Genomic DNA, 15,537 nt, shown 5'->3' on the forward strand with positions numbered 1-15,537 from the left:
CAGCATATATGTTATTGTCTGTGATCATCGGATTGCCTCAAACTCTTGTAATTATATTTTTTCTCTTTCTCATTTTTATTATTTGATTTTATGCCATCTACCCCATCTTTTTTATATAGTAAGAATATGTATTTCTATTATTTTATTTTTTACTATCCCTATCATCTATCATCTTATCATCTATTACTCTAGCTGCTCAACTATAAGCTTTATGTACTACAATATATCCTATTTTCTCATTCTTTATCACCTCCTATCCAATTTTATTAAAGTTTCAAAGCTCCCTTTGATTTGACTCCTTTTACCTGCATTGAACAGCATTTTAAATATTACTCATACGCCTTGTGTGCCGCTGTTACTGTCACTGCTCAGTTGTGGAGTTGCTGTCGACCAAAAGGCTAAGCTTATTAGCTGCTTGCGTAGCCGTTGCAATTACCTTTTTATTTAAAATTTCTGCTGGCATTATTTCGAATAGAAAATATAAAATTAAATTCGTTGCAATGGAAACGAAAGAAGATAAAAATATAATTTTTGCTGCACAGACTGGAAGACAGACAATGTAATCTATATGTTTCTTCTACTCTTTCCTTTATTGTTGTTGAAATTTAATTTGGAAAAAAGAAAAAGAGCGACAACGACAGCGACAGGATAAGGAAAGAGGAAAAGAAGTTGCGCCGAAAGTCACATAAATTTATTTATGTCTTTAATGACTTGAGCCACGCGAATTGTTGTGAATTGGCTGAGCTCTCGCATTGTTGTTGTTGCTGTTGTTTCTTGTGCTGTTTGTGCGTGCTGCCAGCAAGCATTGAAACTGATTTGACACCAACAACAAGAACAACAACAACAAACAGCAGCTTTGCCGTGTGCTACGTGCGTCTTCAATTCAGTTGGGGGCAAACAATGTTGTGGGGCAAAGTCAAAGCGCTGCGGCTATAAAATATATTGACTGTGTGTGTATTAGTATACAATGTACATATACACAGCGCTGTGTGTGAGTATCTGTGTGTAGTCGAGCGTTGAAAACACGCTTCCGTTTTAATTTAAAATACCCATAAATTTACAACATTTCATTTGGGAGCCATTTCGTTTTCATGTTGTTACATTTTGTAATTGTGTGTGCGTTTCACTGAGAGATACATAGAAAGGAGAGAGAGAGAGAGAGAGAGAGAGTGCAAAATAAAGGGAAAGTGTGTGTTTGGATAATTTTATTGTAAATTTAAAGTCAGTCAAATGTGGCGTGTAAATGCTTTTAATTGAGCTTGAAATCGAGCCAGTCAGCAAAATTGGCTAAAACCTGTCCAGAAAAAGGTGTCACAGGTAGAACAGCTAAAATCAACAGGTAAATAGGAAAATAATGCGGGTAGTGTTGCATTTAAAAGAAACACGTTTTTGACTTAACGGATTATAGAAAAAAAATTTTAACTAAACTACAAAATAAATGCCGAAACAATTAAATGAAAAACATTAATGAAGTTTTTTACGTTACAATAAGAAATGTAGGGTAAATAAAGAGTTTCTAAACTATATTTATAGCTTGTTTTAAAATATTATCAATTTATTATTATTATTATTATCAATCAAATATTTTGCTGGTGTTACAATGTCTGTCTGTGAATCCAATCAACTTGGCCAAACTTTGACTTGTTAAGCCCTTTATTAAACGGCATTCAAAGAAATCCCTTACACTCAGTTAATAAGCAAAAGTACATAAAGTGAGAATTGCGGCGCACTCATAAATTCCATGTGAATAAACATAACGCATACGCAATGTTGTCCGACTTGGAAGGCTGGGACGTAAATACTTTGGCTGTCATTTTTTTTATGTAGCCGAGAATGTGTCAAGCGTTTTGTAAACTCATTAAAATGTACTCCACACGCCTGGCACTTGAAAGTTGAAAGTTATGTTGCGCTTTGTGGCAAGTGGCAAGCAGAGTGAAGCAATGTGGCACTAGCTTGACAATCTGCGGGAAACTGCGACTGTAGTTTTTAATTAAGTTGAAACTGATGCTATCAAAATACCTTTTTTGGTTTAGTTCATGATTTATTTGACAGCCAACAAATGCTTTTGATTGCCTTTTAAAGCTTGCCGCAGAACTACTGCCAAATGTGGCACTGTGGCAGCATTTAAATAAACATTTAGAGGCAACGAACGCATTACATGCAAACACTTGAGAGCCAGACAGTTGTACAAATACCAAAGGCAGGCAACTTTTATTCAAGGACAAGGATGAGGACGAGGTTCAGGACTGGCACAAGGATTCAGATTCCGATTCAGATTCAGATGCTGCCTCTTCAGCTGTTGATGATGTGCGGAAGGCACAAACCAAAGTGGCGCACACAAATACATGCGCATAGTTGCTACAAATCATGTGGATTTTACATCTTCTCCCTTTCCTTGCCATCCATTCCTCTTTTTCCTAATTCTTCTTTTCTGTAACAACATTTGTCTGACTGTGCGTTTCCTCCTTTTTCGTGCAGTTACGTAAATTATTGTCTGTCTCCCTGTTGCTCGCTCCTCCATTGTCACTTTTCACTATACTTCAGTTTTTTTTCGGAGCACACACACACACTGTGAAAGATACACACACACTGTATTTTATTGCATATTCCCCAATCGCTTGTCTCTTATTGTTACTTAAAGACATGGAGTAACTTTTCGCCACATTAAAGTTGCCACATTTTGGTTTTGTTTCGCTTGTTCACTCCTTGACTCTATAGCTGTCTCTCTTTCCAACATAAGCAGTGAAAATTTGATAGTGTTGCATACTTTTTGGGGCTATTATTCTCTTTCTGCTAGGGCGCCCCTCGTTATTATAATGCCTGGGCGAAGTAGCTTCACTCACATTATAAGTAAGATGAATTGTCCCTGACTACTTGGTATATCATTAGATGAGCAGAGAGAGAGCATAAGAAAGTGTGCGACAGAGATAGCTAGCTGCACAGCGAAAAGCTGCCGGAATTAGAATGTAAATTATGCAAGTGACACAGAAAAATTGTACAAAACTGCGAAATAAAAATAATAAAACACTTGGCTTAAATTTTAAAATAAAGCTGGAAAACGAATTTATGCGAATTTTTTATGGAGTAATCTCTATTATCATAGTTTGTCCACAGAGCTGAGGATTATCTTCTAAATGGACAATATTCTCTATGCAAAATAGCAAGGGGTCAGCTGTAGTATATCTAAAGTATAATAGAACGTTATATTCAATGTGAATTTATTTTTATTTACTATAGAAATATTTATATTCCTTTTAAAATATTTTCTATTGAAATTCTGTTTGTTATTTGTAAAAAACTGTTTTTTTAATTCTAATTATTTTTTATTTACAAAATCCTAAATTCAGAATTTAAAAAAAAAAACAACTAAGAAATATGAATTCCAAAAACAAATTGAATTTTTCTCTTAACCATTTGTTGATCAAATTTAATTTTCATTTAAACGAAAAAGCTTTTATAAACAACAATAAAATTATAAAAGGTACAAAACGTTTATTAGTTCAATGATTTTTAGCTTTTAACTCATTCAATTTCTAACTAAACATTCAAATGAATATTTTCCAATGTTGTCTTCAAAAATGAAATGCATTCAATTATCAACAGCCAGGGATGGCAAAAATCAGCAAGTTTATGTGCGGAATGCGGCCAAGAGAAATGTGGCAGAAATGTGTCGCATAGCGTTATGGCCAGAAAACTTCTGACTTAAAATAAACTAACAAGTGGAGCTTAAGCTTTTCAAATTAATTCATTTAAAACTCGTTAGTTAGATGCAAAACAATTGGTAAGCATTGCGCAAAACGAAAGCTTGTGTCTGAAGGCTGATTTGCTAGAATCCTGAGTCCTGGAATCCCGGGATCCTGCATACAGAATCCTTTTTTGCACTTAAGTGATAAACAAATACCCTCACATCATGGCAAATGCAAACACAAATGTGAAAGCAAATGCATAAGCAGAGAGGCAGGCAACCGGGCAGATCGAGTGTGAAAAGTGCCAGGATCCAGTTGGTGACAGGCGAAGGAAGAGGCAAGAGTGAAGAGGGAAGGACCAGCCAAAAGAGGGAGTTGCTTCAGTCGAAATGTCCTGGCCGCAGCGTCTCCAACTGCATCATCAGCATAATCAACGCGCGCCGTTGGCTTTTTGCGTCGTAAATTGCTGAGTACTCAGTCCAATGGCTGCCACTGCCACACAGATACTCATACACACACTAACACACAGATATATACACTCACACAGCTACAGCTGGAAGCTCATCAGAATGCTGACTTTTGCTGCGTTGCCAGCCAACTTCCGTTTGTCTTTATTTGTCTGCTTTTGGCTTCAACTGCTCCAATCTCTTCCCTCTACAGCCTCTCTCTCTCTCTCTCTGTCTTCCCGTGCAACTCCAGCGTTCCTCTTAATGTTTGTTTACCTTACGTTAATGAAGTTGTTGGCCCGCTCCAGCGAAATCCTTGCAAAAATATTTTTGCAGCTCGCAAAAGATATATGAAAAAAGTGGAGCAAAAATCTTAAAAAAAATAAAAGCAATTAGTTTGTTCATCACTCAACAGATGGCCTGGCAAAACGAATATTTTTAAACAGCTTCCCCTTCTCTCTATCGCTCCTTCTCTCTCTCTCTCTCTCTCTCTCTCTCTCTCTCTCTCTCTCTTTCTCTTTCTCTCTCTCTCTATCTCTCTCTTTCTTATTTCGAATGAAAGCGTGGAGACAGCAGCAAAATAATAATTATGCATGATGCAAAAAGAAAAGGAAAATGTGAAAATGAAAAAAGTATATATATGGATATGAATAAGTGAAAGAGTGAAAATAATGTAAATTTGCCACAGGCTCAATTTATTATCCTATCCAAATGTTACAATGACTTTTTCGGTGAGTTGAGCACTACCTTCTGCTATTTCTATAAACTAATTTTACTTTAATCATTAAAAGAAATATTCATTTTCATAATTTCAGAGATGGAATTACAAAAGACTTTGTATTTATTTGAATAGATCTTAAATAAATAAATGCACTAAGTTCATACGAAAATCAGATATTTTTATAATTAATATTTAACATTTATATTATTGATAACATTATAAATAATTTCCTCAAAATCAGGGAATCAAATCAAAACAAATAGAGATAACGGTTTCGGTTCAGGTACGTCCCGAAATAACTATTTCGGTTAAAGGTTCTATTTCAGTTTTTTTCTTTCGGTTCCAGTATCAGTACCGGTACGTAATGGTACGACAAATCAATTTTGAACCATTTTAAAAAATTAGTAAAATAAATATTACATATGACATAGGGCAAAAAAATTTTTTTTACGAATTTAAAAATATTTGAATTCAGAATGTATTTAGAGGCCAAATAATGATCAAAATGACATTCCGCTTGAAAATCAGCTTAGTTTTGATTAAGTTATGACAGTTTGAAGTTGGTCAGACTGCGGACTTAGCCACTTTACAAGTCAAAATTTTTGTTCAATTTCACACGAATTTTTACAAAAAAATAAAAGGTTTTAGAATCAAGTTTAAGGTGTTGTTTTATACTAATTACGATATAAGGAGTTGATTAAAAGTAAAAACTTGAGATTTAAAATTTTGAATTTTTGAAATTTCAAAGGGGGGACCCTTAGCATCGAAATCAATATCTGGTAGAATCTATAGAAAATTATTTTTTTGAAGAATTTAATAAAATTTAAATGCAGAAGGAATTAAAATGCCAAATAATGATTCAAATGACATTCCGTTTAAAAATCGGCTCAGTTTTGATCAAGTTATGACAGTTTGAAGTTGGTCAGACTGCTTAAGTGGCACTCCAAACTCAAAGATAAAAAACTATATATTTTTTTTTTCAATTAAAACAATCAGGAATAAGGTGTAACTCAGAGTGATATAGATTCTAGAATGTCAGAATACATTTTATTTATAAGTTCTGCATACATTCCGAAACTTTTTGTTGATTTCAGTCATTTTCTATTTAAATGTATTCACTTCTTGGTAGAGTATTCAAAAAGGAACCTTGGCGACACGTTGAAATTGTTGTGTTGTCGGGACTTACCTTAAGGAAAAACAATCCACCCGCTGGCAGCGTAATGCGATGGGAGCCCGGCAGTATCTTCAGTGGTACACCATCCTTATACCATTGAATTGTGGGCGTGGGAGAGCCCTCTGCCTTGCAATTAAGCGTCGCTGGCTCGTGTCGTGGCACCGTCGTATCTATGGGATGTTCCACAATTCGCGGCGGATGTGAACCTGCAACGAGATGCAGAAAGAGCAATGAAGAGGTTAAAGCGCTTTTTATACAAATTGCACAGGGATTGGGGTGCCAAGAGGTGAGCGGCAAGGGACAAGGGGCAGGAGACATGGGGCATGGGGCATGGGGCATTTCCTTTTTCCGCTGCGTCAGAGTCGAGAGTCGTCAGTCGTCAGCGGTTTGGCAAATGTTAAAAGAGCTCGCTGGCAAATGAAAACAATGTTAATGCGCAATGCCGTTGACGTTGCAAATGAAGTTGCAGTTGCAGTTGCAGTTCAACTGTCGCAGAGAGAGAAAAGGATAGTGAGGAATATTCCTGTATCAGCCCTCTGTCTGCTCAAAGGTTCAGTTTGGAATTAATTTGTGTGAATTTGCATATGCGGCAAAGGACCGCAAGGCAGCTTAGCAGTTAAGTAGTTTTTTGTTTTTGCATAATGCGAAACTGCAAAATTAACTAGAGGAGGGAATCACTGTGGGGGCCACAGGAGGGTGGGGTACTCGAATGAATGTTCCTGGTGCACAGGTCGTCGTCATTTGTGGGCATGTTAGCCTGAGATAACCGGGATAAGCAAACGATTAGCATAGTATTAGATTCATTCCAGCAAAACATTCATCAACATTATTTCAAATGCAGATCACGAAGCAAATGAAGCGTATTCAAATTGCACTCCAGTTATAATACAGCCAAGAAGATTTTTAACAAAAAGGGGAAATTATATATTGTTCCATCTCTGGGTACGAAGTAGACGTGAACTTTTTTCTTATCCTATTAAGATTCTAATTCTATAAGACTCCCAATAGTTTTAATCCTTAAAAGAAATCATTCTCTTACATCTCAATCCTTAAAACTCTTTTTCCGTGCCGTTGGGATTCTGAATGCTACCTTATTTATACAAAAAATCCATAGAATTTAAATGTCATAGTTTAGGTAACGAATCAAACTACTTAACGTAGAAAATCCTTGTTAGATTTAAATATAAGATTTTTATTTAAGAACACAAAACTCTGCTTTAAATCTATAAGTATTTTTGTAACCTCAAAGTTTTCTTTTGCTACATGAATGATGAATTGCATTAAACATTTGTGATTGCAACTGATGAATCAGTTAACAGCATGGCCAATACCTCTGGCAAACCTTTTATAATCCAGAAATCGCTTCAGTTGATGTCAGATCGTTTTTAATCCTTCTAAGTATTCAACACTTTTGTCTAGCCACAAACTTTTTATGAATATATGAATTTATTTTACTTGTGTGTTTTGCTTTAAGCAATCTGTCAGTAGCAAAAAGACATAAATTTCAATTTCCATGTCATATATAAACAATTTTCTGTCACACACACTTACACACGCACACACACGCACCCAAATAAAACAACAACTCACGCAACTTGGGCGATAATAGAAAACTTTGTTCATATCACAGCAGAAATCTATGCGGATATATAAACATACATATATAAATAATAAAAAGATACATAAATGTATCTATATCTGCAAATGTATCTGTAAGCTCACACGCCGTTTGAAAATTGATATGTCAGAAATGTTGGAATATTGAAATGTTATTAAATAAGGAAAAGCGCAGCTGTTGTTGCTGTTGCAATTGTTGTTGATTGCATTGCCAGCAACATGACAACAACAATAGCAATAACAATAACAATATCAATATAACAACAACAACAACAGCAACAACAACAACGACAGCAACAACTTTACAGCTCGAGGCAAATGCTGCATGTCATGCAACAGACGCTGCAAGTTGAACTGTAAATCGAATAGAAATTGGGAGAAAGCTGGTGGGAAACAGGAGAATTCTGGGATGTCAGACATGTTGCATGTTGCTGCTGACTTTGCCCCACGGGTTCACTGGCAAGACGCATGTCAATGTTATTTCAGCAATGAAAAAATATGAACACACACGCACACACACACACACACACACATATATATATACACACCAAAAGTGCCAAGTGGAGGGAAAGTTATGGCCAGGCCAAAAATCAACACGCAAACAAAACAAACAAAAAACACCCGAAAAAAAAAAAAGGTAACTGAAGTTCAGCCAAAATGTTCAATGTGCACATTTTGAGGGTTAAATGTCGCATGTGGGCGTTGTTTTTGGGTGGCAACACAGCAAAAATTGCTTGACCATGGAGGTTTCTTTATTTTTTTTTCGATTTTATTTTTGCTTTTGTTTCTGCTGTTTACATATCTTTGCTGACCAGCCAAGGACCAAGAAGCGTCCTGGCTGCTGGTTTTGGTTGTGGTTGTGGTTGTGCCCTGCGGTAATGTTCAACACCTAAAAAAGGTTGCTTTTTATAAATGACATCCAAAAGGGGCTGTCCACGGCGGTGGGTGAATGTGTCATAAGAGTCAGTGAAGTGGCTGGAGTGAGTAACGCTTACAGCTTTTGAATTTACCCACTGCATTGCTTGTGCAAATGGGTATGTTAGACTATGAGTGAGACAACTTTAATTTAATAATCAATTGTGAATTAACAATACGATTAAAACAAAAATTCCATCTGAAGATTAGTTGATAACTCAGTCAAGGTTTTTCTGTAACTTAGTGTTGACCAACGTAATGATATTGATGGAATTGATAATCAAAAAAAAAAATTTAGTTATCACTTTATATTTAACAATTTTTGAATATACTTGGCAGATAAAATCGAATTTATTAATCTCTTGTGATTTTTTCTAAATTTCCATCTGTAATTGTTTTTTTTTTTTTGATACGTTTTATTAATATAATGAGCACGTTACATGCAACTTAAAGCACTTTAAGTGCAATTCCAAGAATTAACACAACAGGTAAGCTTGAGATTTTTTAACATAGCAGGGTTCGAACCCAGTTATTTTGCAAACTGAAGTTCTAGTTATGTGATGGGTCGTTTATTAATATAATGAGCACGCTACATGCTACTTAAAGCACTTTCAGTGCAATTTCAAGAATTAACAGAACAGGTTAGTTAGAGATTTTTTAACATGGCAGGGTTCGAACCCAGTTATTTTGCAAACTGAAGTTCTAGTTATGTGATGGGTCGTTTATTAATATAATGAGCACGCTACATGCTACTTAAAGCACTTTCGGTGCAATTTCAAGAATTAACAGAACAGGTTAGTTAGAGATTTTTTAACATGGCAGGGTTCGAACACAGTTATTTTGCAAACTGTAGTTCTAGTTATGTGATGGGTCGTTATTGGAATGATAAATTAAAAAAATAAAATAAACTTTTTATAATTAAAATGAAATTAAAACTATGTTTTGGAAAAAAAATTGTAAATATAAAAATAAACATTTATTTCGAATAACTTTTGAAATGTTTTTTTGAATTGTCTCATACTTTAACTACTCGTTCATTTATCTAAATTTTGTTAATCACTTTTCATAACACTGAAATCTCTAAATATATATCCAAAACTGTGTACTATTTTTGTATTACTTTTTTGAATAAGCAATGCTTTCATTAACGATTATATAGTAATTTTCAAATTAATACGTTTTAAGCTTGGATTTTAGAACGTCTGATTAAGTAAGGCAGTTTCAATTCATGTTTAAAAATTGCTTTATACATTTAAAATAAAATTAATACTTTTAAGGTTGTTTTATAGTGAGGCATACACCACAGCCTTTATGGTTTTTTTTTTTTTTGCGAATGCCTGAGTTGGCAGTCTATTTTGTTGTTTTTCTTTTTTTCAATTTTTTTTCGTTGTTGTTGGGAAAAAGTTTGCGTGTAAATTTAATGTAACGACTTGCAACTAAATAATTCAATTAGAAAATTGAAAATTGCATTCTCGATTCTCAGAGTTTGCAGCCATTTGCAATAGCCCAGAGGCCTACTAATTTAGTTTTAATTGCGTGCCAATCAAAGCCCATATAGGCATATATATAAACCAATACACACACACATAAATGAAGGGTACGGTATATGAATATGTATGTTATATGTTGGCCAAGCATACAAAGAATGTAACAACATGGAAAATGCACGAAATTTGCATAAATTGCTAAAACGACAAAGGCATTTCCAAGCGCTTATGCAAAATGCAAAAGTGCCAGGACCCTTAAAGGACTTGAAATAACCCAAAGAAGCAAGAAGACGGAGACGAAGACGAAGACGGAAAAGAAAGACGAAGACGTTTTATGAATGCCCCTCCTACTGTCGACCGTGGCATGGAAAATGCCTGAAGAAAATTTCAAAGTGCAGTTTCACTATATGGCTGGTAAAAAGCGTTTTGGAAACTGGGTTTCACTTAACAAGCAAAATATTTGCAGCAATTTCCCTAAACATTTTCTTTCTGTTTTAACACACATATGTGTAGTTGTTCGTGTGTGTGTGTGTGTGTGTGTGTGTGTGTGTAATAGCAGACATTTGCATGCTTTCTGCATTGTTTGCTGCCAGCGGCCAAAAAAACAACAACGCCAAGAACTAAAAGCGCCTTCAACGCGTCGCCGCATTTTGCCCCCAAATGCTGCAAGTACTCGTACTTTAAGGCGCCCTCTTACATCATCATCAATCAAAGGCCCTTGAGCTAATGTTGTTGTTGTAGCCTCTTTGAATGTTGTTTTAATTAGAACGTTGCTAATTGTTTTAGTAGCATACTTTTGGGGCAGTCTTTGTTCTAGTTGTTGTTGCCTCCTAGATGAAACTGTGTTACGAGTAGTTGTTGCACGTCCAGTGCGATAATTAAATTTTCGTTATAATTTATGTATACGAGAATGTATCCTGCAACAACAGCTGCTGCTAAGCAAATGTATCTAGTTGGTTTTTGGTGGGGGAAATTTGCTTTATACGTGTATGTAGCTACTAGCTAGGCAAAAGTTGAGCCAAAAACCGTTGAAGAGAAAGTGGAAAACACATGCGAAAAAGGTGGAAAACTAGTTAAAGTTAAAGTGATTTTAATTTCATATTCATTCTACTTAATGAAGTTGCAGCTCAGAACTAAAACATAAACTGGCTGTGAATTCTGAAAAGTTTTAATGGAATATTTCCTAAGGAGGGAAGATAGCTAATTTCTAAAAATGTTGTTAAGTTCTTTATAGAGCAAAGATTAACCAATTATTTCAGGCAAAATATATTGCATATATAGCAATTGTGATAAGTTAATCATTTGCATTTGCTAAATCAAAATACGAGTAATTTAATATTTAAATTTACAGAGTGAAGTATGTTAAATATCAGGGTCGGTAAATAATGATTATATTGTTTTTTTCAACTAAAAATATCACTCGCTTCTAGTAATTTTAACAGATCGTGAAATATACCAAAATTTTTCTTTAGGGGTAAATATTATTTTTATTATTTTTCTCATAAAATAATGATTGTTTCTTGAGATTAATTTATTTTTGATTACTACTTTCTTTTTTTCCTCAAAAAACTCACGTTGCTATTTTGACTAGAAATTAATATTTATTTTTTACATATTAATTTTAAATTTTTAAATTTACTTTTTAAAAGGAATATGTAAAAAATGTATATGTATATGTATAGTCAAAATAACAACATAATAATTTTTATTTTATGAGATTTATTTGTTTGCTCAAAAATAATGATTATTTCTTAGTCTTATTTATTTGTTCAAAAGTAAGCATAAATAAAATAATAAACATCAAAAATAATGATTATTTTTTAAGTTTTATAATAAACCTTATAATGGTTACAGTCGCTGTTAAATATAAGTTACTCAAGGTAAGTGAAAGTAAGTTCGTATTGTTACCAAATATGTGTTAGTAAAATGAAGCTAAGCTTTTCGTCACCTTATTTCTATACTACCAAATTTCTTATATTTATTATTCCCCCAATTTCTATACTACGAGTTATTATATGCGGTTCTCTTTAATGTTTCACTTTAAATTTAGTTTCAACCACCAAATTTGTGAACATAACAGAACGATTATATCATTGTCGCCTTGGCGAAGTCTATTTTATTTCAAGAGAATTGTACAATATTTTGTGTTTCCTTTTTTATGTCGAATAAAAACTTCTTCGTGTATATCGCAAATGAGTCAAATTAAAGTTTGGTAAACGCTTCGTGTGCAGCAAATTGTTTCCGGGGATGTTGTGAAAAGTTTTTGTTTAGTTATGAATCATAACGACGCACAACAAAACACAGCCAACAACAATAATAAATTCTCAACATTTAGAACAAATTTTTTCCAGCTCTGTCAGCTGGCAAGGGTTGTCCCAGGGCGTACATAGAGGAGGGTTTTTGACAATGACTCACGAGTTTACGAAATGAATTGGCTTTTTTATGTCAACTGCGAGGGGTGTGTTGAATGTACATGTGTTTTTTGACACTCTTTCTAATTGTGTAGACAAAGGACACCCTGCTACTTGTTCGCTTACGACGCCCCTGAGTTATGGAGTGACATTGCCATGTTCATTCATATTGTAAACATGTCGAGAGTCAAGATTTTTGTGGTTAAATGTGAAATGCAATAAATGCAAAGAGCAGAGCCAAACGATGCATTGGCATCAACGTCACTTCCAAATGCTTTTTTCCAGTTGAAAAACTAAAAAACATTTTAACACACACACACAGAGAGAGAGAGACTGGCAGACAGAGGAAAAGTGTCTGGCTGTGAGCTGAACTGGCCTGTTGAACCAAGCCAAGCTGCATATAAAGTGCAAATAATATAAATAATTCAAAACACACGAGAGACCGAGAGCGCCACACACATTTGCATTGACACACTTCAAAGTCCAAATACCAGGCCATCCCCTTTCCCTCTTTTAGCAAACTTTTGCCCACTTGGCAAGCACCCACTAAATGCATTACAATGCCAAATGCAACACAACCAAACTCATGCCAAATACCGAATGAGCAAATACTTTTAGACATTCGTAGCATCTGTACGGTGGGTGGGTAAGGAGTGGAAGAGAGGGTAGACGTATAGAGAGAAACAGTCGTATATCTATCTAACCAGACGCCCACTCAGTCAGTCAGGCAGTCAGGCAGTCAGTCAGTCATTGAGTCAGACAGCCGCAGATACTTTTGCACTGCTGCTCCACATTCTCGTAGACCACCTGCAACCGCAGTTAGTCACTCTCCCCTCCCCACCCTTCTCTCACCCCTTACCCATTCCCTACCCTTCCATTGGCAACCTTTTTTGGAAACATGTGTCCAATTCTTGACGTTCTCTGTGGATGCAAATACAACTAAGTATATGCAATTTCACTTCGTTCTGGCCAAAAACTTGCAGCCTTGATGCCAGCTGAGCGTTAGAGTCACCCACATAGATACACCTACACCCACACACACACACACTCACACTTAGCAACCAACTTACTCGCTTGCCAAATGCAAACTTTTCACATTGAATTTTCCGGCACAGCTCATCGAACGACAAAACCCACAAATACAACGAGTTTGCATAGGTGTAAGTGTGTGTATAAGTGGGTACATATATATCTATTTGCTAGTGTATGTGTGTGTCAGTTATTCTAGTCTCTGTTTTTGTTATTTGCTCCAGAGGGCAACTTGAATTTGCTCCAGAATTGAAACAGACTTTCAAGCAATGTATAAAGAAGGGAAAAAAAAATTTTTTTAATAGTTGCTTTTTATTTTTTAATAATATGCATTAATTTATTCGGTAACACTTTGAAAGTTGCACCAAGATCAGCTCAAGATTTTCCACTCTAGGTGCACTATTTTCCGAACAAAATGGGCTTGGATTTATTTCAAGCCAAAAGCTAATAAATCTTTCAGGTGTATTCCAAAAATCTCTACAGAGATTTTAAAGGGAAATGTTTTTGAAAACTTCTGTTTAGGTGTTCCTAAAATGTCAGAGATTTAATATTTTCGAACATATTGTTTGTAATTTTATTCAATTTAAAGATATTTTCATTCAATTCAATAAATATTTCATTTTGTCAAATCTCTCAAAATTTTTTTAGACATCTGAAAGCAGTGCTTCTTTTTTTTATAGGAACATCAACAATTGCTTTGGGTTGCTTTTGCTGTTATAAATTTGTAGAACACTCCTGTATGGAACGTTAAAAATAAAACTTGTATGCAATAGAATTGTAATCAGCTTTATAAGAATTGTAGACAGAAAGAGTAGAAAGAAATAACCAAAAAAACAATTATCTAGAAAAATATTGGATGTCATAATAATACAAGATGTTTTTTTTTTTTTGAACTATTTTCACACAAGAGGGAATTTTCTTAAACTTTGCCTTTAATTTTATTGAAAGCCAACACTTTTGTAAAAAGTTTGATGTGCTTTCAACATTCCTGGGCAAATGTTGGCATCTTACTGGATCATAAAATAATCCGTTATATTAAATTAAATACTAAATATTTCTTGTTGTTCTCTCGTAAAAAGAGTATTCACAGACCAACTACATACAATTATAGTTCGTCTTAGACATATTTTGAAAGTGTTTTTTTTTCTGTTGGCAGCAAAAGTTTATGAAGCGTAAAATGTTACAGTTGCTCCCAGAAAGTTGTTGCCAGCCACATGATATTTTTATTTGCACATTGGGACATTTGAAATTCCAGCTCGTGTGATGGCTCATTAGGCAGCAAATACTCCTGTAAAACCTGTAAAACACCTGAACCACCAGATGAGAGAGTTTTCATTCGTGTTAAGCTGCTGTGTCAAATGCTAATTAAAATCAAGCGGCACTCGCTTATATAAACAGATATTCCAAGCTGGGTGGGGCAGGGGGCGTGGACAGGAGCAGGTAAACTAAATCACGGCGCGTCAACGTCAACGCCAACGCCATCATCATCATTATCCTTGTCATCGTCCACAGCAATCAAGATAAAAGATAAGTTAAATGCCGAGCGGGCAAAGTGGTGAAGAAGAAACATCGAGACGTGGTGAGGGGAACTGGAACTAGAACTGGAACTGTAGCTGTAGCTGGTCCTGTGCGAAGGATGTTCCTCATTCTGCAACTCCTGTTGCTTGTTTGTTTTGTAATAAAGTCCTGGACAAGCCGACACGACTCTTCAGCTCGCATCAAAGCAAACTTTGAGCTGCCTTCGGGTTTTCGGCTAGTGATTTGGACGCTTGATTGCATTCACTCATCCTGAAACTCATTCCCATTCCATGGTCCTCATCCTGGGCCACTGTACGTGCAAAGCACCAAAGGACATGCTGTTATGGGTGTGTGTGTGTGTGTGTGTGTGGGTGTGCATGTTAATTTCCATCTGCCTGATTGCGGGGGTGTGTCTCTGTCTCTGTTTCTGCCTCTATCTCTATTTTTATCTCTCCTTCTGTGTGTCTGTCTGTTCGTCACTCTGTCGAGTCGAGAGGTCCTAACAACACGTTCGGCTCATAATTTGGAGTGAA

At 35.4% G+C, this 15,537-nt stretch overlaps 1 protein-coding gene across 2 annotated transcripts in view; it reads right to left on the bottom strand.

The window, feature by feature from the left end:
* Positions 1-15,537, bottom strand: part of LOC117781891 (roundabout homolog 2) — a 52,454-nt gene that overhangs the window by 22,337 nt on the left and 14,580 nt on the right. For both annotated transcript variants that reach the window (XM_034618774.1, XM_034618773.1), the window contains exon 2: positions 6,040-6,233. In XM_034618774.1, the coding sequence (XP_034474665.1) occupies positions 6,040-6,233 (194 nt within the window). The remainder of the gene's footprint in view (positions 1-6,039; positions 6,234-15,537) is intronic.

This window comes from Drosophila innubila (genome assembly GCF_004354385.1).
Source record: "Drosophila innubila isolate TH190305 chromosome 2L unlocalized genomic scaffold, UK_Dinn_1.0 4_B_2L, whole genome shotgun sequence".
NCBI lineage: Eukaryota > Metazoa > Arthropoda > Insecta > Diptera > Drosophilidae > Drosophila > Drosophila innubila.